The 25,578-nt window shown below is 43.9% G+C and overlaps 1 protein-coding gene across 1 annotated transcript in view; it reads right to left on the bottom strand.

Annotated features, from left to right (window-relative positions):
* The window catches only part of LOC101803713 (complement factor H), a 56,773-nt gene that overhangs the window by 29,234 nt on the left and 1,961 nt on the right, over positions 1 to 25,578 (bottom strand). The window contains exons 4-13 of the mRNA XM_072041894.1: positions 24,582 to 24,758; positions 23,743 to 23,919; positions 19,700 to 19,897; positions 18,883 to 19,083; positions 17,762 to 17,944; positions 17,026 to 17,226; positions 11,597 to 11,776; positions 9,876 to 10,067; positions 8,790 to 8,966; positions 7,622 to 7,798 (exon numbers count right to left, since the gene is read on the bottom strand). Of these exons, the coding sequence (XP_071897995.1) occupies positions 7,622 to 7,798; positions 8,790 to 8,966; positions 9,876 to 10,067; positions 11,597 to 11,776; positions 17,026 to 17,226; positions 17,762 to 17,944; positions 18,883 to 19,083; positions 19,700 to 19,897; positions 23,743 to 23,919; positions 24,582 to 24,758 (1,863 nt within the window). The remainder of the gene's footprint in view (positions 1 to 7,621; positions 7,799 to 8,789; positions 8,967 to 9,875; positions 10,068 to 11,596; positions 11,777 to 17,025; positions 17,227 to 17,761; positions 17,945 to 18,882; positions 19,084 to 19,699; positions 19,898 to 23,742; positions 23,920 to 24,581; positions 24,759 to 25,578) is intronic.

Genomic DNA, 25,578 nt, shown 5'->3' with positions numbered 1-25,578 from the left:
ATGGGCTGGAGTGGCTGTTCTCCTGCGGCCAAGGTGTCGCTTTGACAAAGGATCGGTGGAGCGGGGTCTTAGTTCTCACGGGCCTTGGATGATTACAGGATAGTAAATTCCATGGCTTGGACAGAACAAGAGGATAGTATTTTCTACTCTGACCTTTCTGTTCCACAGCACATGCAGAAGTGACCGACTTCTAAAATCCAGCAATTCTGTATCATGACTTCAGAAAACAAATCACCATCTCTTCAAACATGGGAAATCGCTTCAAATGTTACTCTCAAGAAATATTCCAGAGACAGACTTGAAAAATTTTCCCTCCTTTTCCATTAGGTTTGCTCTTTAAGGAGAAGGGTCTTCTGATATTTCCCAAATATTCACTTGCTTCATACAGAGTTCCTCAAAGGAGGAGGCAAGAACTTAACCGGAATACAGAAATGACAGTCTATAAATACATCCGAATGGCTTTTTGCTGAAGTTGGCAGAAATCTTGCATAAACACAAGGTTGTTATGCAAGCAGAAAAGTTAACAAATACCAGACCAATCTTGAAAACATTTGCACGTGCCAAATTCGGTGAAGAAACATCATCATGTCATCTGCCTGCTCCCGAACTAGCACCTTTGCCATGAAACAACAGAACTGAGATATATGGCGATTCTGATGCTATTAGAATGCTCTGCTATGTGAGGAAAGACACTAACAGAAACACAAAATAGTTATTCTTATTGTGCCTTTAACAAAAAAAACATCCCCCCTGTTTATTTGCTGAATGTTTAAGATGACATAGCTGGGAGGAGACCTTCCTTCTGTTTTTGGCTTCCTGTTGGGAGAGTACAGAGAAAGGGAAAGAGACTCTTCTCAGACACAGAGTGACAGGAGATCACTGTGCATTTTTGTGTTTATTTTACAAAATTGACATGAGGCAGGCATGTTCTGTCTTCCTGAATTTTCATTGGATCTGCAGCCGTGCAACATTCTCACAGGCTAGAGTCCCAGGAGTACAAACGTACAAGTGTCAAAGCAATCCTACAAAGTAGTTACAGCAGATCATTTGAATAGTTGGCACGTTCTCAAATAGCAAATAAAACTGTTTGCTTCACTTTTCATTTAAGATTAATAATTAACTACTGAGTGGAACTCACATATTTCTATATTTTAAATAGTTTCATCCTTTACAGACATTCTCTTAAAATGCTTTCTCCTTTTCTTGTCCCTTGCTCAGATTCTCCAGATTGTTATGCATTCTCAAGTTTAGCATTATAAGCCTCAAAGAACTACTACTTCCTAAAATTTCCACACGTAGTTTGTCAACATTGCATTGTTCTGGTGCTTTCCAAGTCCTCGTGCCACATATCACTTCCCCCTTCCCTCCCATAGTTGGCTCACAGCAAACTGTGCCACTGAACACCCATTTCTGAAAGTTGACTGCAGTCATCTTGAAATATGAAGCAGTATTCATGCACCTTTAAATACCAGATAAACACCATACCTTTCTAATGAAATTTCCTGAAGTCCACACTTATTTTCCTGGAACAAACGTTTCCAAATAGGTCTGACACTGATGAATTCAAAAGGACAAGCAACAAAATATTGCTTTACCTTTAACAACACATTTTGGGTATTTCAGTCTCCCATGGTTACGATGTGTCCTCCCAAGAGATGGAAGGGTAGTCTGGGGAAAATCATATCCCTCTTTACATTCAAACTCTATGAGGTCACCATGTAGGAACATTAATTCTTCCTGTCTCCATTTTAACTCTAGGTTGTTATTGTTTAGAGCAGTTGCATTAAGAACGCATGGATCTAGGAAATAAAAGCATAGTTCAATCAAAACAATCAACTTTGGACAATGCTCCCAGATACATGATCTGATTTTTCTGGGTGATCCTTTAGCGACCCAGGCGTTGGACTTGATGATCCTTGTGCGTCCTTTCCAACTCAGATATTCTATGATTCTATGAAGAGATTTCTTAACTGCCTGTTGCAGGAGTTGAAAAAGAGAAATCTAAATCAGTAATTATAAATAGTTTGGAATCATGCAAGAAATAGAACTAAAAGCACATTTAGAAAGAAAGCAGAAGCAAAGAAATAGTCTGAAGTAACAAAAAGAACATGCAAAATTAATAAGTTCAAAAAGCTCACTTCAGATACAATCGGGATTCTACAAATATTTGCAAACATACAGCAGCCAGGGTATACCACTGAGTAAGAACAGAACTTGTTGAATGTAACTTACCAACCTGTCACACTTCGAAGGCCCGTCTGGAACAGTAGGAGCTCATACATATGTAAATTTAAGCTACTAACGTGTTTTTTGTTTTTTGTTTTTTTTTTTTTTTTTTTTTTTTTGTCCTGAAGTTTGTGGTTTTCTTTAGGCTTTTTCAGGTTCTTCAAGGTCAGTATCATTTTGGTTGCTTTCTGACAGACTTCTTAGTGCCAGGATCAAATTGGGTAACCTAGCTTTCTGTCCGACAATTAACCTCTATCTTTTGAATCCACTGCTCCACTTCAATAAAGCCTGACAAAGGGGCAGTTGAAAAAACGAATTTCTGCAAGTCTCAAGAGAATCAGTGCTTGACAGAGGCCCTTATTAATGATTTTCTGAAGGAAAGGCAAGGAGAGATTACCTATTGCACATTCTAACAACAGCGCTGTAACAAAATATTGGCAAATCCAATTGGTAGTTTCCCCAAACTACCTACAGTACAGGCTATTTCCCAGCTGATTGGGTGGGGACAAATCTCAGAAGACATGGATAGGATAATGCAGTTAACGGGATGCTTAGAACATACACAATATTCATAGCTGAGGAGTTTTCATTATTTCACAGAATTTGTTAAATCTCATTATTGACATCCAAGAATTCAGACCTGGGCCTTTCAATTCTGAGTTGGTATGTTTTATTCACTTAGAAATAAATCATTTAAACTAAACCAGTTATTTATTTGCATTTTCACAGTAGATTAAAAACTTAAAGTGAATACATTCAGCAACGGATGCAGGCTGAGGGGAGGCGTGGTGTAGAAATCATTTCATTAGAGGAAGGAAAGAAAGATAAATGAAGAACTCTTGTAAGTCATCAGAAGTAGTATTCCTGCCTACATTTGTATACTCCTAGTGGGATTTCTATAGGTTGTTTCGAGCAGAATACATGGGAGCATCATGGAACAATTAGGAAGTCCAGAATTAAGAGGTGGATACAAGGACACAACAAACACAAAGGCTGAAAGTTTAAAAATGAAAGTCCGAGTCACATTACTTGCTAACCCTAACCAAAAACAAACAAACAAGCAAACAAACAACAACAACAACAAAAAAAACAATTTAGGCAACGACTGCAGTCATTTCTTCTAAACACCTTTCGATAGACAGGAAGAAATCCACTTAATGGAGGTCGTGGAAGATAAAGAAATTAGAAAGTCTTCCAAAATAATGAGGCCAGCTGAGTTCTAGACCTCTTCACTCAGGAAAACAGAGGAACTAAGAACAGGCCAGAAGACACTTAGCAGCAGCGGGCTAGGTATAGTCAATAATGGTTCAGCCTCGTGTTTCTGAAATCTGTTAGCTCAAATGAAAGAGAAGAGGGAGTCATTAAAAGATTATCTAGAGGTCCTTTCCAGATTTTCCTTTCTACATTACATGTCACTTTTTTTTTTTTATTCCCTCACAAACCTTACCTAAGCAAGTTGGTTGTTCTGTCCAGTTTCCTTCTTTGCAGTAAACAGTGCTATGTCCATCCAAAAAATGGTAAAGCGGGCAACCATATTCTAAGAAGAACACCGTTTTTAATCACCGGTGGAGAAATACAGCTCTGCTGCATTTCTCATACAAGGAAGGGAGAGATGCAATTAGATCTTTAAAATAATATTAATACTATTGAAAGCATCAGCATACCAACTGACTTTGGTCCAAAATTTTCATACCAAAAATGTGTACGTAAGTGAACTTCTTTTTAGAAGTTTCAGTTTCAGATGCTCTAGATTTATTTTACTGATGTTCAGACTATTTCTGTGCCTTCTACACTCCTCACTTATGTCCGCACTTGACTCCTGCTGGTTTACAGTCAATACGGATTGGTTGCTTTTCTGTGCTGAGATTGTCTTTATTTTTTGCTTGAAATGTTAAACCCATATGGAGTTCAGAATAAACCTCAGTGAATTACTAAACAAAGGATCCAAATACTCTTGAATCTGCATGTTCAGAGATTATCAACAGAAGAGGTACAAAATGACTGAAGGTAAACGCTAACACATGAAATAAAATTACCTATACGGGACAGACTTATAAATGTAGTTTACAGTCACAGAAGACAAAGAACATTAACTCAGCTACTGCTATATGAAGCATATGCAAGAGACTTTGGTCAAAAAAATACAAAAAAAAAAAAAATTATATATAAGTTTATATATTTCTAATCCCTCTACACTCCTCACCTATGTCTTGATACATTTGATAACTCCCCCCTCCAAATATCACAGAGGCTCAAGTCATGCATAAGAATTGGGGTCTATGATCCACAGACTTCCCTGAGTTGTTTAAAGGAGAGCACTTGCCTTCACATCATGATGAGGCTGTGAGGACACTCATCTCTGCCATGACACCAGGCTAAACTCCCAGGAAAGCACATGGAGAAGAAGCTAGGAGCACACAAGACCACACACACACTACTTGCTGATCAGCAAATTAGCTGCACACTTTAATTCATGTCTCAGTATGCCACCAAAGCCAGCCTACTTCAGGATGCAAATGTTAATAAAATAACACTGAGATCAATATAGAACAAAAGTAAGAAGTACAGTCATTTGAATGGATAAAATGTAAATACTTTTACAAAAATGGTAACATATCAAAACAATCATCCAACAATTCAAAGGGAAAAAAGAAAGGCAAATTCCAACACAGAACATTGGCCAAGCTGCAAACACAGCACAATGAAACAGCAAACTCCAGGGAAAATTGAGCTCAAAATCACTGGGCTGGTCAAAGGATCTTTCATTTCTCCAGCTGGGCTCCTTCATGCCTTTTCCATTTATCCAAAATACGCTGCAATGTAAAGAGAGGAAGTAGAAAAGGAATGAACACCAAGGCTGGCACATAGCCATGTTTCTTGAGAGCAGTGGACAGCAAAGTTGCCTAGCATTCCCATTGCTTCAGTTTGATTCCCCAGGCCCCTTGGAACAGGAGCAACCCCAAGACAGTCACAAACTGGTAGAGGGTTAAGTGAAGGCCCCTAAAGCTGACCCTCCCTTCTCCACAATTCTACAGAGCACTGCGCCCTCCACACAGAGCACTTACATTCACATCGGGGGTAGTTAATCACTCCATCCTGGCACTGTGCCTCAAAATCCTCGGGGTTTGAGACTTCCCGGTGGGCAAAATAGCATGTAAATGAAATAGTCTCCTTAGAGCGATATATGTTAGATCTTCTCGTCGAGTGTCTTAGTTTTATATTGTTCCTCTTCATAGCCACCTCACTCAAACTACAGTTCCCTTGGGAAGAAAAAAAAAGTTAGAGAAAAACAAGAAAAATAAAAGAACAGCCACCACCACAAGAGAAAGTACTTTCATCAGTTGCCTGTAGACCTCGTTGTCAACTCTCTGAAGCTGTTGGTACCAGCTTAGTGACTGACACTACTTATTCCCCTGTGCTGCATCCCTGCTGCATCTGTCCCCTCCTGTATCAATGCACATTGCTGATGATGAAAGGCAAAAGCCCATTTCATACCCTTCAGCAATGTCGCTGTAATTGCGGCTTGGGGAAATTGTAGGAGGAGGCAAGCACAGGTTTCCTGCTGGAGAAGCCTGTGAAGGCGTGCAATGGGCATTGACCCCTGCCTCCACACACACCAGAGCAGGGCACAACCAGAGAGGAGCTGCGCAAAGGGGGCACAGCTGTGGCTGCAAGAGAGAAGCAGAAGAGAAGCTCACTGGGACAAAGCAGTGACAGAGTGGAGGTGACTTACTTCCTGGCTTGCACCGTGGGTATTCTAATGTCCCGTCCATGCACTGCACTCTGAAGGGGGAAGATGCTGGGTCCTGCACATGTCCTATTTTACAATCAAATTCAATAAAATCGCCTGATGTTGAGTACAGCTTTCTTTCTTCTCTCCATCTCTGCTCAATATTGTTTCTGTCCATATCTTCTTCAGAGGCCGTACAAGCCGCTTGGAAGAGGCAAGAGAAGGATGTGATAAATTCATACCACATACAATTTCTTCCCCCCTCCGAGCCTACAGGTGTACTTCACAAAACTCTTCCAGCAATGAGCTCTCACCCTCTGAGTTTTCCAACATGAAAGACATTCTTAAGAATGCAAAAGGGAAAAACAATGATGGCTGAGTTGCCACACACTGCTTTGGAGAGGCCTTTGCCCTCTGACAGTCTCACAGGGCAAGGGGAAAGCACAGCCTGGGGCAGGGGCACCCAGAAGGCAGCAATGAACTTCCCTGTGTCTTTTTTGGGCTCTCTCCTTGCCCTCGTCCCAGCACTTCTCAAATTCATTCCCTTGTGGCCCTGGATTTCCTTGCACTCAGACAAAACCACTCGCGTGGATCTGCTGGTGACTGGGGGCAGGGAGGGACAGCAGGCAGCAGAGGCGGCTACACGAGCTGACCTCCAGAGGAAATTCCTTCTGCACAGGAGAAGCACAAGCTGCTCTTCTGCCCTGTCAGCGTCGCAGCCCCAACACAAGCGCTGCTTCACAAGTGCAGGGCCTGCAGGGCCTGAGAAAAAGTCAACGAGCAGCTCACACAGCTCTGTGCCACGCAGCACCAGCTTCCACCTACCCAAGCAAACTGGGGGATTTGTCCACTGCCCGTCAGTGCAGGTGATTTGTTCAGGTCCTTTCAGGATGTAGAAACTTGGGCATTTGTATTTCACAGTCTGACCCTGGTCATATTCTGGTAATGGGAAGGAAAGGATGTCTCCGTTTTCAATATCTGGAGGTGGGCCACATTTTCTACTCTTCCCTGAAAGAAGATCAGAAAGAAAACCACTGAAGTTTTGTTGCAAGAGAGGCCTAGCCACAAATTCTTCAGAAGACGATGTAGGCAGCACTTCGAGAGACTTGGAGGAAAGCAGAGAGAAAACTGTCACTTTGACACCAAATACTGGATTTGTTCATATGCTGAAACCTAGAACATGCCTCATGAATCAAATGAGATTATTCAATGTGTTCGTGAAATGCTGGGCACCAACGTGGTACCAGCTGTTAGCTCACCCATCAGCTATGGCCCACAGGTAATTTAACAGTAGACTCAATTGCACGGCATTCACAAAGGCAATGCTCCACTTGTATTTCCTGGATGTCAGTGAGCAGGAGAACTGTGAGTGAAAGGTTGCAGTCTGAAAATCAGAGCTGGCCAGCAGTTGCTCTCAGCCACAGGGTGCTTTTCCAGATGTGGCACCCCTTGAGTGAAGCCATCTGGAAGACTTCCATTAAACACATCCTGCCCACACAAATGGAAGGATACCACGGAAAATCTCTTTTTCCTGAGTCTGACAGATACTGTTGCACTTGCTCACAGTCCTGAGACTGAAATTTGGAGACCTAAATGCCACTGAGCTTGCTTGAGGGCAGTCTTCATTGACACTGTACTGCATGGAGAGAGAGAGAGAGAACTCACCTTTGCACTGGGGCCGCTCTGTCCAGGTCCCATTCTGGCATGTTACTGTGGAAGCCCCCGTCATCTGAAAACCTTGCCAGCACTGATAGTGAGCTGTCTCCCCAGGCAAATACCTTGGCTTTTTAACACCTTGAACTTTTCCACCAGCAATTTCTGGAGGAGGTTCACACGTCACATCTGAAAACAGACATTTCGGCACTTGATTCATAAGCATTCATGTGTTGTTACACAAACTACTGTTAAGAAAACATCTTGTAACTCCCCAGATGATGTTCTTAAGTGCAAGAAGCAATATTGCCTTACCAACCTTGATTTGCCCCCCATTTTTTCCTTGACTTTCTGGGGCACTGTGAGCCCCAGGAATGTAAATTAACATGACAATGGCAGCAGAACACCTTCCAGATTCTCAGGAGATGGCAGGGACAGTGAGAGCTTCTAGAAAAAGCCAACATTTCTGTAGCTACACCACATGCCACAAAAAGCCTCCTTGCAAGGCCATGGCCCTCTGCTGAGAACCCCAGCACTTCTCAGAATCACAGATGTAGCAGCCAAGCTGGCTCTCTGCTGAACTGCAGAGCTCTGGAAGACATTATCAGCCTGTACTACTCATGGGACAGGTAAGTAAAGTTGACTCCATGGAGGTGTATGACTGCCACGTTGCACTTGTTCAGCCCCCAGCCACAGATTTGGGCATCCCTTTTTCCTGAGTCTGACAGATATTGCTGCACTTGCTCACATTACTGAGAATGAAAGTTGGAGACCTAAATGCCACTGAGCTAGCTTGAGGGCAGTCTTCACTGACAGTCTCCTGCATGGAAAGATAGAGAGAGAACTCACCTTTGCACTGGGGCCGCTCTGTCCAGGTCCCATTCTGACATGTTACGGTGGAAGCCCCCGTCATCTGAAAACCTTACCAGCATTAAATGAGCCTGCTGTGGCCATTTTACAGGGCATCATTCTGCATGTTTGTATAGCTACTGACCTCAGTAGCACGCAGGGACTCAAGAGCTGCATGAGACAGCTGAGGGAATCACGGCACTGTGTTTCACTTGTAAAGCACCTAGACTTAGAGTTACCCCAAGCAGCAGTGATGGATTAACATGGGTGATGTGACAATGGATTTATTGTTTTTTAGCGAGAAATTGTGACAAAATGTAAGCACACTCACTCTTACGGATACATCTTGGGAAAGGTGACCAGCCATTCTTTGTGCATGTAACTTCACCACCTGCACTTTCAGTACGATAGTCTTGGTTGCAGACATATTGAATTCTTTCACCTTCCGTGTAAGTATAACGATTATATCTGAAATAACCGTTTTCCAGGTGTGTTACAAAGCATGTTTCTAAAGAAGAAAGGTAAGTACATTTAACCACAGTAATCTGAACAGCTAATACTCAGGTACCAAAATTTAACCAGCTGTAGAGATTTTACCAACTGCTAAGCATGCTGGCCCTACGGATGGATGAAGGAATGCTCTGGCTCCGTTATTGGAGTAACTGCTCCTTTCCTCTGGGTGGGACACCCCTTGTCCCCTGAAATGACGTCCACTCCGCTCAGGGCAACTGGAGAAAGACCAACTTTTTGTTGATCTTTCAGGTCCTATCGATAGGTAGGAACTGTAATCTGACTGAAGATGGGGATTATGAGAGAAGGCATCGGCTCGCTGGTTTAAATATATTCCATCGCTGAAAGATTAAGCCAGTGTATCTGGATCTCTTGCTGCAGCAATACTCACTCTCAGCTTATTGTGAGAGTGTGCCACCTGGCCAGTCCCAAACGTTATCCAAAAAGACTGGGCAGTGAATCCTAGACATTATCCTCTAGACAAAGTGCCCAAGGAACTGAAGGAATAATACATTTACACAGAGAAGATGTTCTTGGAATGTCTTGCTGCATGTGCAGGTGAAAGCAGATACATGCATGGGACACAGAAGCCAGAGATGAAAAACATTTCCTAAATCTTATTTCTCTAATTTTTTTTTTTTTTTTTTAATCTCAGGGATAGGTGCAGGAGTAATGAACGTCCAAAATCCAGATTTATCATTTCAGCCTTGCTCATTTCAGAGTGTCACTTACCAAGTGGCTGAGCTCTGCAGACAGGATAACAGTCTGGGGGAAGTTCCAGGGTTCAACTCAACCAGTTATACTTTAACGGTACGTTGCTGCTACTTGCATTCCACCAGCACCATTTCTGCTGCACAGATCATCAATAATCATAACAAAATTGAGCATATAGTAGAAGTGCACTTACTGAGGCATTTTGGCTCTGGATTCCAGCCCCCTTTTGAACAGTAAATTCGAACGACTCTTCCTCCATTTGGGGCTAAGTAGCCATTACGACAGTGGTAATCAACATACTGTCCAATCCTCATTGGAAAGTAAGAGTGTGCCATTCTTTCACTTATCTTGCCATTTTCTATCACTGGGTAGTCACAGGGTTTCTCTTGAAATAGAATTTAACAGCAACAGTATCAACACACGCATGGCAAAAAGCTCAGCACACAAAGTCCTAAATACTAATTCAGATACCACTTCATTATTTGAGTGTTTCCTGGAACTGACAGAATCAGAACTGCACACCTTGGCAGATCTCAAGGAGTGCAGGATCAACGTTGCTGTGTTCGATCGATGTCTACAGCTATGCTTTTTGCCTGTTTTCATTGCAATCAACAGAAATCCAGTCCATCTTCTTAGTGGACACTAGAGGCTGATTCATGCAACCAAATGTAAGTATTAATTATATGGTGAGATAACACAGTTTCTTTACAGGGACTCAGCTAAGTGTACTATACTGACACTGATGGGAACCCATGCAGTTAGCTCAGATCTAGACACTAAAGTGCAGAGTCTAGCAATTGTTGTAACAGCTGTCACCATTTTTATTTGTCACTTCTGAGATCTTACACCAAAAGCTCTTTCTAGCTTTACTCTTTTTCATTTTAAAACATAAGTGATATTTCTTTTGTTTTCTCAGTTCCTCAAAAGAGCTTTTCAGGAACAAGTCAGGCTTAGCAGCAGCTGTCATTCAAAGATTACCCAGGGTGTCCTGCTTGGCCAAGGCAGCTAGGTTCCTCCTGACGTGCCCTGAACCAAAGCCCACATGCTGGGGGTGAGGAGGATGGGAAGGAGGGATCAGTCACTGAACGGACCATTTAATAATGAGAGAGGTGGTCTCCAAAAGATTCCTCAATTTCAGAATCTACAAATAGATAAATGCTTAATCCACTTGTTAACAATGTACTTTTCTTGGATAGATCAAATAATTTTACCCAAAGGTTCATTCACAAGACTGATTTTGTCAGGGTTTCTTTCACCTGCTTCTGTTTTGTATGTTTTTCTTTCATTTTCAGTAATCAAAGATCAAAGACCAATAAATAATGAAATCGCTGACTTTTGTTTTTCTACTGCATATAATGGGAAAAACTATAATTGTAATTAATGGAAGTTTAAGCCAAAAAAGAACTCATTACCAATCAATCAAGAGTATTTTGTTTTGCCATTTGACAGAGTATAATAAAGCTGCAATTGTTCATAACATATCAACACAAAACTGCAAGCAAAAATCTAAGGTTCTGGTTAACATGATGAAAAATACCTTCCAACCATCACCTACGCATTGGTTTGGATATTTCAACACTCACTGTGTCCTCTTATCTTGACTGGCATGCTAGTCCTCAGTTGGACCACAAACCTTCCTGTCAGGGAGCTGACTATTGCAGACTTTAATATATAATTTCACAAATATAGTAACAGATAATGCCCGTGTTTATAAACATAATGTACATTTACATTATACCCTTGCTTCTTAGCTGTTTGATGTTTTTTTCCAAGCCATTCACATTAAGTTTTATAACACCAGGAAACACAACGAATAAGCATTTTTTATTTCCTATGGTGCTGAGGTTTTTCTCTTGAGATATTTCCAAAATAACAATTGTGTATATTGTGCCTTCACTCACAAGAGCTACTTACCAACACAATCTGGAGCAGGCACCCAGCCTCTGCTGGTGCATTGAGCTGTATTTTTGCCAGGCAGTGTTCTCAAATGATATCCAGGATTACAGTCTATTGTGATCGTAGCCCCTTCTCTGTAGCTGTCTTCTTGAGGTCTAAAGTTCCCATTGGGAACTCTTGGAGGAGAGCATAGAATTTCTAAATGGAAAGAGAAAAATGCGGTGCTAATTTGAAGAATGCCTTTATATTAATTGCAGAAGTTTTTATCTTCACAGTCTATTGACCAAAATTATTGCATAAAATAACTTTCAAATAGAGATTTCTTAGGGAGTGAGGCAAACACATTCTTTATAAACTGGAGCCATTGTTTTTAATTTTTTTTTTTTACTTGCAATTCAGAAAATCACACCAGCACACTCAGGGCTGGGAGGGGATGATTATACAGTCACCACAAGTTGGTCCTCCTGTGGAGTGAAGGTGGATGAATCAGCTGCATACGTGTGCTGCTTAGTCATCTAGGCTCCTGGTAAGTCAAATAAGATCTAGAACAACTTCAAGGTAGCAAAAAGCTACAGGAATAAAGCAGGACAGAAATTATTTTATATTTTCCTACTATAGAATGACCTTGGAGAGGATTTATAATTGCATACAGCCCAAGTATCAGAGCCCAGTATATCCATGTCTGGAAGAAGGCTTTGTTTGTCACTTCTCAAAAGCAGTATGCTGCTAAACCATAGGCAATGCATATTGATTAGTATCATTACTATCTTGAAGCAGAAAGTTCAAGGACTGAGTGGGCACTAGGACTGACTACTCTTTATTTCTAAAGGAGTCTTTCTGGAAGAGGTCCCAGGAAGGTTGGTGGCACATAACATCCTGTAACAATGCCCTTTTGCAAACATTTTTTTTCCAGTTTCAAGCGTTCTTTGGCAATTTCTTGAACATGATTTGATACAGTATAAAGATTTCTCCAAAATGTATATCAAATTATTCCAGCTAGGACATCATGCGCATGTCTGTTTGTGGGATTTGGAGTTCTAACGGAAGACTTTATGTACTGTAGCTGAGTGAAACTAAATCAAAATCAGTGACCCAGAGTGCAGATGTCCAACAGGACTGACGTCAGAAATCATGGATTTGTCATCTGAACTGCACAGAAGGTGTTTGGGAGTTAGAAAGCATAAGGGAGTTTCATCACTGTAAATATACGAATTTGTAGAGATCCTTGGACAATTTCTGATGGGAAGTCTGAACATCATGAATAATGTGGTGGCACAATTACAGTTCTGGTAATATTAAACAAACTGCTGTCTTCATCGTAGGCTAAGAGTCATGGACAGCGGCAGAATTCACGCAGACCATGCTACTTTAGTCTCTGCTTATACATCACTTCAGGGCCAGATTGGTTCTTTAGGTTAGCGAATTTCAGACATACTGTACCTAATTCTTGACATAATGTCTGTGTAGAGAGCACATTTCAGCTAGCTTTGTGTATATTGCAACACTACAATTCCACTGTATTTTTCAGCCTAGACACTCGTGGCCATCAATGGACAACTTACCCTTCTGAGACTGGACTACCTCAAATTTGCTCTTATTCCTATGGAAATGGCCATAACCACATCAGACTGTTCTTCCTACAACCCTGTCTTACTATTTCTTGACCTTAAGTGAGGATTTAAATTTGAAAGGTATTTTGAAAGGTACTTTTTGTAATTTCCACTCATTTTTTTTAAAAAGGTGCACAATTTCTTACTGAAGGTCTATCAGTGAAACAGAGATCATTTTTGAATTGTTCCTCTTTCATTGGAACTAGTTTCTCAGAACTAATAGCTCAGAAATTTCAAAAGCTAATGTAACGATGAGCAAACAGGTGCTCGGTCTACTCAAACTATGGTGAGACTCAGGAACACTCAAGAAAAATGCAGAAATCAGTTCAGTAGGTCAGGAAAACCTACTATTCTATTGTCTTCAAGCCTTCTGTTGTTTCACAGGTTCATACAGGGTGAGATGCTGAGTGGCATTTTACTCTTATTACAAATTACAAGTAGCAGAGTGGTGGCTACGGTGCCACAGCATCTCAGCTACTGAACGTGGAAGACTTGAAGATGCATAAATTTGTAGCTCCACCTCAAAGAACTTGTTGTGATTCATAAGCAAGTAGGTCATCAAGCTGAGAGCCAGTTTTATCCATACTGCTGCAATTCATATGGTATCCAGCATTTAACCCCCTCTTTTTATTTTCAGAACAGCCACTGACTTTCACCACTTATATTCAAGTTAAAAGCAGTATACTTGAATTTCACTTTAAAAAGTATCACGTCTTGATTTGAAGACAATAGGACTTCAGAAATCATATCACTTCTCTAAGTTGGTTTCAAACGTTAATTTTTCTGTGCCATTAAAAATTTCAGATTCGTTCCATAGTTTTAATTTCTACAGTATTAGTGGTTTTTCTGCTTGCTTCAATAATCTTTTTAATGTCTGATTTTTTTTTCCATCCCTTCACTAAAGCATTTTCACTGTATTTTGTAGAAGGTAAAGAGATTCAACTTTATCCTTCCTATGCAAATTAAGAATTATTTATAAACCAAGAGTATTTTTGCTATGTTATCCCCACTAATTCAGTCACAGAATAAAAAAGGAACAGGACAAAATTAAGCAGTTTCTAATGCTAAAGTATTTCATCATCCATCTCATTTATGCAGTACATGTGAGCAATTCTATCTTCATATACTCAAGAAAGGCTGAATTAACCATTTTTTGCTATGGCCTCTCATGGAAAACTCATATTCAGTTGTTTTGTCATGATTTTCATGGTGTATTGGCAAGATGTGGATGATTATTATTTTTTTTTTAAATCAATAATCTAATGATAATGATTACGATAATACTGAAATTACTTCCAAATACAACATACAGTGTCCAAAATAACTTTAGGAAAAGGCAGCCCAGTGCAGTAGGGGGTTGGATGCCATCCAGATTCAGTACATAATGCATCTGCTCTTTCACCAAATGTGTACCCTTTTTCACAACCAAACTGTAGTTGTTCAGACTGCTTGTAAGATGACTTTGAGTTACGCACAAATCCAAGTTTTAGTTCAGATACTACTTCATCATTTGAGTGTTTCCTAGAACTGACAGAATCACAACTGCACACCTGGGCAGATCTCAAGATTAGAGATCTCTTGTGCTGGCCACGCAGTACATGCTTCCAACTACACAAGCAAACTGGGGGATTTGTACACTGCCCATCAGTACAAGTGCTTTGCTCAGATCCTTGAGAATGTAGGAACTTGGGCATTTCATTTTCACAGTTGCACCTTGGGGGTATTGTTTCAACTGGAAAGAAAGGATGTCTCCATTTTCAGTATCTCAAGGTGGGTCACATTTTCCACCTTCCCCTGGAAGACCAATAACCATTACAAAGAAGGCCATCAGAGTTTAGCTGCAACAGAGCCCTAGCCACAAATTCTTCAGAAGACCATGTAGGCAACACTTCGAGAGACTTGGAGGAAAGCAGAGAGAAAACTGTCACCTTGACATCAAATACCTAGCAAAGGAAAAAGAGCACATTTCTCATTCCTCTGCTGTCAGGACTCACAAGTACCTCTGTGAGAGCATATTTAAGGCAAAAAAAAAAAAAAATAAAAAAAATTCCTCACAGTCCCGAGACTGAAATTTGGAGACAAAAATGCCACTAAGCTAGCTTGAGGGCAGTCTTTACTGACAGTGTACTGCATGGAGAGAGAGAGAACTCAACAGCAATTTCTGGAGGAGGTTCACACGTCACATCTGAAAAGAGACATTTCTCCACTCAGTTTGTAGGCACTCACGTGTTCCCCTACACAAACTACAGTTAAGGGAATCATCTTGTAACTCCACAGATGATGTTCTTAAGCGCAAGAGGCTATACTGCCTTACCAAGATGACTTGATGTCTTTCCCCCTCTTTTTTCCTTGACCATGAGTGTTTCTAAACACTGTGAACACCAGGAATGTCACTTAATGGCAGCAGAACACCTTCCAGATTCTCAGGAGATGACAGGGACAGTGAGAGCTTCTAGAAAAAGCCAGCATTTCTGTAGCTACACCACATGCCACAAAAAGCCTCCTTGCAAGGCCATGGTCCTCTGCTGAGAACCCCAGCACTTCTCAGAATCACAGATGTAGCAGCCAAGTTGGCTCTCTGCTGAACTGTAGACCTCTGGAAGAAGTTATCAGCCTGCACTGCTGGGTTCTTATCCACAGTTCTACAGAGCAATGTATCTTCCACACACAGCACTTACTTTCACATCGGGGGTAGTTTATCACTCCATCCTGACACTGGGCATTAAAATCCTCTGGGTTCGAAACTTCATGTTAGGAATCCTTGCATGTAAACAAAATATACTCCTCAGAACGATACGTGTAAGATCTTCTCCTTGGCTGTCTTAGTTTAATATTGTTGCTCTCCATAGCTGTCTCAAGCACTGTACAGTCCTCTGGGGAAGATAAAAAATTAAAAAAAAAAAAAAAAATTAAAAGTAAAATATTGCATCCAGTTCAGGTCCCCAGTTGATAGAAGGACAGGGAACTGCTTGACTGCTTGAGACCAGCGCAGAGCCACGACAATGATTAAGGGAGTGGAGCTTCTTCCTTACAAGGACAGGCTGAGGGAGTTGGGTCTCTTTACCTTGAGGAAGAGGAGACTGAGTGTGACCTTATTAATTTCTATAAATATATAAAGGGCAAGCGTGAGGAGGACGGAGCGAGACTCTTCTCAGTGACACCCAACGACAGATAAAGAGTAAAAGGGTGCAAGCCGCAACATTCAAGATTCCGCTTGAATGTGAGAAAAAACTCTTTTTTACAGTGAGGATGACAGAATAATGCAACAGGCTGCCCAGGGGAGGTGTGGAGTCTACATCTGTGGAGACTTTAAAAACCCACCTGGACGCATTCCTGTGTGACCTGATTTATGTGCTCCTGCTCAGGAAGGGGATTGGGCTAGATGATTCTTCAAGATCCCTTTCCTGATGTTGGGACAAAATCCCTGATGTTGGGACAAAGACCTGCCTACACAGGCAGGCTTGGGAGAGCCTGCAAGGAAATGGTCTCCCTCTCTTCAGTCAGGGAAATGGCACCTTCTGATTTCAGAGAAGCCACTTGCAGGGAACTTACCAGCCCTTCCGTCCTGCCTGGAACCAGCCGGGCAGGCCCAGCACCAGTAACCCTGATGAACCCCAGCGAGCCCGTTCCCCAGGAGCCTTTCAAAATCAGGTTCGCCAGTTGGCAGATTCTTGGGGGAACCTCGCCTCATGGCCTGCAGCTTTGCAGGGTGCTCTCCCACCTTGGAGCCCCATTATTTCTTCCCCAGGCACACTTGCTAGGGGCTTTCCTCTCAGCTTCTGCACTAAAAATGCACCAAGGCAGCGGCCAAGCAGTGACAGAGTGGAGGTGACTTACTTCCTGGCTTGCACCGTGGGTATTCTAATGTCCCATCCATGCACTGCACTCTGAAGGGGGAAGATGCTGGGTCCTGCACGTATCCTATTTTACAATCAAATTCAACAAAATCGCCTGATTTTAAATACGTCTTTCTTTCTCCACTCCATTTCAGCTCAATGTTGTTTCTGTCCATATCTTCTTCAGATGTCGTACAAGCGGCTTCGAAAAGGCAAGAGAAGAACATCATTAGTTTATGCAGACACATCATATGTCCAACAAAAAAAAAGGGAAAAACAATGATGGCTGAGTCGCCACACACCGCTGTGGAGAGGCCTTTGCCCTCTGACAGTCTCACTGGGCAAGGGGGAAGCACAGCCTGGGGCAGGGGCACCAAAAAGGCAGCAATGAACTTCCCTGTGTCTTTTTTGGGATCTCTCCTTGCCCTCGTCCCAGCACTTCTCAAATTAAATTCCCCCATGGCCCTGGATTTCCTTGCTCTCAGACCAAACCACCCTCCTGGATCTGCAGGTGACTGGGGGCAGGGAGGGACAGCAGGCAGCAGAGGCAGCTACACGAGCTGACCTCCAGAGGAAATTCCTTCTGCACAGGAGAAGCACCAGCTGCTCTTCTGCCCTGTCAGCATCGCAGCCCCAACACAAGCGCTGCTTCACAAGTGCAGGGCCTGCAGGGCCTGAGAGAAAGACAACGAGCAGCTCACACAGCTCTGGGCCACGCAGCACCAGCTTCCACCTACCCAAGCAAACTGGGGGATTTGTCCACTGCCCATCAATGCAGGTGATTTGCTCAGGTCCTTTCAGGATGTAGAAACTTGCACATTTGTATTTCAGCGTTGCACCTTCAGGGTATTGTTTCAACTGGAAGGAAAGGATGTCTCCGTTTTCAATATCTGGAGGTGGGCCGCATTTTCCACCTTCCCCTGGAAGACCAATAACCATTACAAAGAAAGCCATCAGAGTTTAGATGCAACAGAAGCCTAGTCACAAATTCTTCAGAAGACCAGCTAGGCAGTACTTCAAGAGACTTGGAGGAAAGCAGAGAGAAATCTGTCACCTTGACACCAAATGCCTGGTAAATGGAAAAGCTTCTCATTCATCTCCTGCCAGGACTCACAACTACCACTTCATCCATTTTTCCTTGCTGGAGTGTTTGCATCTTTCTGCAGGACTTGCACTGGTCCTACGTAATGGGCTATTGTTTTTGGCGCAGCTCTTGCTGCAGAAGAGCCTGACTCTCCCCCGCTCCCTGTGCTGCCTGAACAGGGTGGATCCACAAGAGTGGATCAGTTTGCAAACCAGAAAAAATGTCACTGGGCTGTACCATTTTGGTTCCTAATGAGATAGCTTTTTGCCTCTGTGGAGCACTTACAGCCACCAAGGAGACTGCACAAGCCAGCATGAATGCATCATGCCTGATTTCTTACTCACTTTTAAAAGTCGGGCCCTGCAGCTTCTTGGATTTTTATACCTGTTGAAGCACCACCCTGTTCTGAAGCCTGGCATTCTAACGGGCGTTGCTTTGAGAAGATCCTGCACTGGGTCACTGGCACCAGTAATGCTGCTCTTTGCACTTGGCACTGTGCTCAGCAACCACAACAGGGAGCCCGGTCTTAATTCATCTGGTATGTCTGCACCCCATTCACCTGCCAGCTGGGCAGTGTCCGAGTCAAATGACACTGCATTTGTTCATGTGCTGAAACCTAGCACATGCCACATAAAATCAAATCAGGGTGCTCTCCCACCTTGGAGCCCCATTATTTTTTCCCCAGGCACACTTGCTAGGGGCTTTCCCCTCAGCTTCTGCACTAAAAATGCACCAAGGCAGCGGCCAAGCAGTGACAGAGTGGAGGTGACTTACTTCCTGGCTTGCACCGTGGGTATTCTAATGTCCCGTCCATGCACTGCACTCTGAAGGGGGAAGATGCTGGGTCCTGCACGTATCCTATTTTACAATCAAATTCAATAAAATCGCCTGATGTTGAGTACAGCTTTCTTTCTCCTCTCCATCTCAGCTCAATATTGTTTCTGTCCATATCTTCTTCGGAGGCCGTACAAGCCGCTTGGAAAAGGTAAGAGAAGGATGTGATAAGTTCATACAGATGCACCACACATGCATTTTCTTCTCCTCTCTGATCTTACAGCTGTACTTCACAAAACTCTTCCAGGAATGAGTTCTCACCCTCTGAGTTTTCCAACAGGAAAGACATTCTTAAGAAGGCAAAAGGGAAAAACAATGACGGCTGAGTCGCCACACACCGCTGTGGAGAGGCCTTTTCCCCCGGACAGTCTCACAGGGCAAGGGGTGGGGGCACCCAGAAGGCAGTAATGTATCTTCCCTGTGTCTTTTTTGGGATCTCTCCTTGCCCTCATCCCAGCACTTCTCAAATTCATTCCCCCATGGCCCTGGATTTCCTTGCACTCAGACCAAACCACCCTTCTGGATCTGCAGGTGACTGGGGGCAGGGAGGGAGAGCAGGCAGCAGAGGCAGCTACACGAGCTGACCTCCAGAGGAAATTCCTTCTGCACAGGAGAAGCACCAGCTGCTCTTCTGCCCTGTCAGCGTCACAGCCCCAGCACAAGCGCTGCTTCACAAGTGCAGGGCCTGCAGGGCCTGAGAGAAAGACAACGAGCAGCTCACACAGCTCTGGGCCACGCAGCACCAGCTTCCACCTACCCAAGCAAACTGGGGGATTTGTCCACTGCCCGTCAGTGCAGGTGATTTGCTCAGGTCCTTTCAGGATGTAGAAACTTGCACATTTGTATTTCAGCATTGCACCTTGGGGGTATTGTTTCAACTGGAAGGAAAGGATGTCTCCATTTTCAATATCTGGAGGTGGGCCGCATTTTCCACCTTCCCCTGGAAGACCAATAACTGTTCGAAAGAAAGCCATCTGAGTTCAGCTGCAACAGAGGCCTAGTCACAAATTCTTCAAAAGACCTTGTAGGCAGTACTTCAGGAGACTTTAAGGAAAGCAGAGAGAAAACTGTCACTTTGACACCAAATGCTTCATTTTTTCATTTGCTGAAACCTTGCACATGCCTCATGAAATCAAATGAGATTATTCAATGTGCTCATGAAATCCTAGGCACCAACGTGGTACCAGCTGTTAACTCACCCATCAGCTACGGCCCACAGGTAATTTACGACATTCACAAAGGCAATGCTCCACTTGCATTTCCTGGATGTCAGTGAGCAGGAGAGCTGTGAGCACTGTTCTCCAGCACAGACAGCACAATTTCTCACTCTCCTCACATGAGGCATTCTCAGAAAGTAGATTTGCAGAACTGAAAGGTTGCAGTCTCAAAATCAGAGCTGGCCAGCAGTTGCTCTCAGCCTCAGGGTGCTTTTCCAGATGTGGCACCCCTTGAGTGAAGCCATCTGGTAGACTTCCATTAAACACATCCTGCCCACACAAATGGAGGGATACCACGGAAAATCTCTTTTTCCTGAGTCTGACAGATATTGTTGCACTTGCTAACAGTCCTGAGACTGAAATTTGGAGACCTAAATGTCACACAATTTGTACACCCTCATGTATTTCCCTTTACAAAGTACAGTTAAGAGAATCATTGTTATTCCCCAGATGATGTTCTTAAGTGCAAGAGACAATATTGCCTTACCAACGTGACTTGATTTTTTCCCCCCTTTTTTCCTTGGATTTCAGGGGCACTGTGAGCCCCAGGAATGTAAATTAATATCACAATGGCAGCAGAACACCTTCCAGATTCTCAGGAGATGACAGCGACAGTGAGAGCTTCTAGAAAAAGCCAACATTGCTGTAGCTACACCACATGCCACAAAAAGCCTCCTTGCAAGGCCATGGTCCTCTGCTGAGAACACGAGCGCTTCTCAGAATCACAGATGTAGCAGCCAAGCTGGCTCTCTGCTGAACTGCAGAGCTCTGGAAGACATTATCAGCCTGTACTACTCATGGGACAGGTAAGTAAAGTTGACTCCATGGGGGTGTATGACTGCCACGTTGCACTTGTTCAGCCCCCAGCCACAGATTAGGGCAGGGACTAGGAGGATGGCACAGCTCCTCTTCAGAGGAACCTTCTTGCCATTGCAGAACCCAGCCGATCTGCATGTTTTAGTTCCTGAGGCTCTGCTGGGATCTCTGTCATAGTGGAGCCTCAGAGAAGAGCTCCTGTTTCTCTCCTCTAGTGCTTCTGCCATTCCGATACTCTCTGACAGCACTGAACACAACAGAGGAGCCCTTACACATCTTTCTAGTGAAGGTCAGTAAAATGGTGTAGTCTGGAAATTACTTGTATCTCAGAGAAGAATAGCAAGTCAGCACACTCTAGGCCTTTTTTCTTCAAGATATTTTTGCTCTTGATGAATATACCCATAGTGTTTCTAGAAGTATTAAGCTAAATTAATCACAGAATCACAGAATTTCTAGGTTGGAAGAGACCTCAAGATCATCGAGTCCAACCTCTGACCTAACACTAACAGTCCCCACTAAACCATATCCCTAAGCTCTACATCTAAACATCTTTTAAAGACCTCCAGGGATGGTGACTCCACCACTTCCCTGGGCAGCCTGTTCCAATGTCTAAAAACCCTTTCGGTAAAGAAGTCCTTCCTAACATCTAACCTAAAACTCCCCTGGTGCAACTTTAGCCCATTCCCCCTCATCCTGTCACCAGGCACGTGGGAGAACAGACCAACCCCCGCCTCGCTACAGCCTCCTTTAATGTACTTATACAGAGCAATAAGGTCGCCCCTGAGCCTCCTCTTCTCCAGGCTGAACAAGCCCAGCTCCTTCAGCCGCTCCTTGTAGGACTTGTTCTCCAGACCCGTCACCAGCTTCGTCGCCCTTCTCTGGACCCGCTCAAGCACCTCGATGTCCTTCTTGTAGTGAGGGGCCCAAAACTGAACACAGTACTCGAGGTGCGGCCTCACCAGAGCCGAGTACAGGGGGACGATCACCTCCCTAGCCCTGCTGGTCACAGTGTTTCTGATACAAGCCAGGATACCGTTGGCCTTCTTGGCCACCTGAGCACACTGCTGCCTCATATTCAGCCGACTGTCCACCAATACTTCCAGGTTCTTCTCCACCAGGCAGCTCTCCAACCATTCCTCTCCCAGCCTGTAGCTCTGCTTGGGGTTATTGCACCCCAGGTGGAGGACCCGGCACTTGGCCTTGTTGAACTTCATGCAGTTGACCTCAGCCCTTTGGTGCAGCCTATCCAGATCCTCCTGCAGAGCCTTCCTACCATCGAGCAGATCGAAACACACACCTAGCTTGGTGTCATCTGCAAACTTACTGAGGCTGCACTCAAAGCCCTCGTCCAGATCATCGATGAAGATATTAAAGAGGACCCGCCCCAGCACCGAGCCCTGGGGGACACCACTAGTGACTGGCCTCCAACTGGACTTGGCTCCATTTACCAAGACTCTTTGGGCCCGGCTATCCAGACTGTTTCTAACCCAACGAAGCGTGCGCCAGTCCAAGCCAAGAGCAGCCAGTTTCTTGAGGAGAATGCTGTGAGAGACGGTGTCAAATGCCTTGCTGAAGTCAAGGTAGACCACATCCACAGCCTTTCCCTCATCCACCCAACACGTCACTTTGTCACAGAAGGAGATCAGGTTCGTCAAGCAGGACCTGCCTTCCATAAACCTATGCTGACTAGGCCTGATTGCCTGCTTGCCCTTCAAGTGCCGCATGATGACTCCCAAGAGGATCTGCTCCATGAGCTTCCCTGGCACTGAGGTCAAACTGACCGGCCTGTAGTTTCCTGGGTCAGTCCTCTGGCCCTTCTTGTAGATGGGCGTCACGTTTACTAGCCGCCAGTCAACTGGGACCTCCCCCGATAGCCAGGACTGTTGATAAATGATGATAAGTGGCTTGGCCAGCTCCTCTGCCAGTTCTCTCAGTACCCTTGGGTGGATCCCATCCGGCCCCATCGACTTGTGCACATCCAAGTGCCGTACCAGGTCACCAACCAGTTCTTCGTGGATGGTGAGGGCCACATCCTGCTCCCCATCCCCTTCCACCAGCTCAGGGTACTGGGTATCCAGAGAACAACCGGTATTGCCGCTAAAGACTGAGGCGAAGAAGGCATTGAGCACCTCCGCCTTTTCCTCATCTCTTGTAACTAAGTTTCCCCCCGCATCCAGTAAAGGATGGAGATTCTCCTTAGTCCTCCTTTTTGTGTTGATATATTTATAAAAACGTTTTTTGTTATCTTTAACGGCAGTAGCCAGATTGAGCTCCAGATGAGCTTTGGCCTTTCTAATTTTGTCCCTGGACAGCCTCGCAACATCCTTATAGTCCTCCCTAGTGGCATGCCCACTTTTCCAAAGATTATAAACCCTCTTTTTCCTCCTAAGCTCAAGCCACAATTTTCTGTTCAGCCAGGCTGGTCTTCTTCCCCACCAGCTCGTCTTTGGGCACGTGGGGACAGACCGTTCCTGCACCATCAAGATTTCCCTCTTGAAGAGCACCCAGCCTTCCTGGATTCCTCTGCCCTTCAGAACCGCCTCCCAAGGGACTGCACCAACCAGTGTCCTCAGCAGCACAAAGTCAGCCCTCCAGAAGTCCAATACAGCGGTTTTACTGGTCCCAAAGTTCTGTGCAAGAAAGTAGTAGGTACAAAGCTGCATTACCCAAAGAAAACAAACTAATAAAGGTAATGTCTTTCTAGTATTAAGGTAATCCAAACAGTCCCCATGAAGCGAACAGCCATAATGAAGGCACAAATTCCTACCTCTGCAGCTTGGCTCTTTTGTCCAGTGTCCATCTGAACAAATGACATAATTTACACCCATAATTTGTGAATTACTTTCACATTCATAATGCACTTTGGCACCAGGCAGATACCTCTGCTGTTGAGTGCTGATAATACGAGCATTGGGAATTTCAGGTGGGGGTCCACAGCGAACATCTGAAAAGAGGGGTGCATTTAAGAATCGTAGGACAGGAATATGGCTATCACAGAATAGCGCATTCAGAAGCACCATTATTCCTGATGAGGACAGATGGTTTGCATATGGTAAATTATTTTCTACAAGTAGGAAAGGAAGATACTATGGGTTTCATTCTGCAATGCTTCACAAGGCAGTTATTAGTTATTTTGTTTTTGCTTGAAGTGACTTAAAAAGAGGAAAGGAGCTGCAGAGACCAGCTGAATGTGCAGGCTGATGCCATTCAGCATTGTGTGCCAAAGCACTGGAGAGCAAAATGGTTTATTTACTATTCGAAGGTAACTTTCAGAGAGTGAAATTTAAAATATGTAAGGCTACCAGCTATGTCACTCTTTGCAGCCAGCACCCTTTCCTCCATAATCCTCTGACTGCTAATCTAAGCAGTGAGCAAAGCTGTGGCTACTGGCTTCAGTCCAGAAGGGGAAAAGATTTCTTTGCTGATCAGTCCTCCTTGGTGCTTCTCAGGCACCAGGAAAACAGGTGTTGTAGCAATCTATTAAAAGCAACTCAATGATCAGCCCTACTGGTCTGACTCACTTGCACATATTGGTTGGCATTATATTAATTACTGTTCCTGGAAGACTAAGAAGGATCATAGACTACTTAGAAGTACAACCTATACCTTCACAGATTGGTGGTGTTGACCAAGTTCCCCTTCTGCAAAAAATTTCAGGGGGACCAGTGACCTGAAATCCTTCATGACACTGGTAGCGAACTGTTTCACCAGGCTCATACTTCTCCTTGCTCCTGCCTTCAAATGCAGCATTGGCCACTGCTGGAATACTTCCACATGGTCTTTCTGAAAAGATATGCAAACTTGAAACTTTGGGTAATGCGATGCACATAGAATGACTGTATTGTTCCCACCAAAAAAGATGCCTTTTATAGCATCAGCACATACCACTGTCTAGGGGAATTTAACTAACCACGCAGCCACTAGATAACATACATAGATCAAGTGAGATGAAACCTTGATTACTGTTGACGTGCAGTAGACTACTGCAGGGTCCAAAAAAGTAAGACTCCAAGAAGAAGCATCCTGAAACAGATGGGTGAAAACGGGAGCACCTGCAGGACTCTTCCTGCTGTCTGTTTACCACAGACGTTCAATGCAACTCAAAACAGGGACACGGACTGCTGCAGGACAAGGGAGCTACCATTCAGGAGGAGTTAGGAAATCCAAAGCCCACCTTCTAACCTTCTTCCCTTTCTAGGCAAAGGATCCCTCAGCCATAGGTGCAGGAGATGAAGAACAGAAAGCTCTCAGCCTCCCTTTCCACATGCATAGATCATGTCCTCCCAAGGGGTTGTGCTTGTGCAGAGGTGGCTCAACAAGGCTTTCCCCACAGGACTGTGCAAGACCATGGCAGTTACAGACTTCAATTTTTTGCTCAAACCTTCCAACTTATCCACTGTTCTCAACTGATATGGAAAAGGACTTTCCCTGCAGGGTGCCTATGTTATACACAAACTCTTTACTGTCATCACCCCTGTGATTTCTGCTTGCATGGGTCACAGCTACTACAGTTCTGCATAGAGAAAGCAATGAGGCGTGAACACCAATGTCAAGAGAACAGTCTTTGGGGTAGCACATTTTGGCTCCCAGTTGCTGTTTCGTA

Source organism: Anas platyrhynchos, chromosome 8 (genome assembly GCF_047663525.1).
Source record: "Anas platyrhynchos isolate ZD024472 breed Pekin duck chromosome 8, IASCAAS_PekinDuck_T2T, whole genome shotgun sequence".
NCBI classification, from domain to species: Eukaryota; Metazoa; Chordata; class Aves; order Anseriformes; family Anatidae; genus Anas; species Anas platyrhynchos.
Note: the sequence above shows the minus strand (reverse complement) of the source record. Positions and strands in the feature narration are given on the sequence as shown.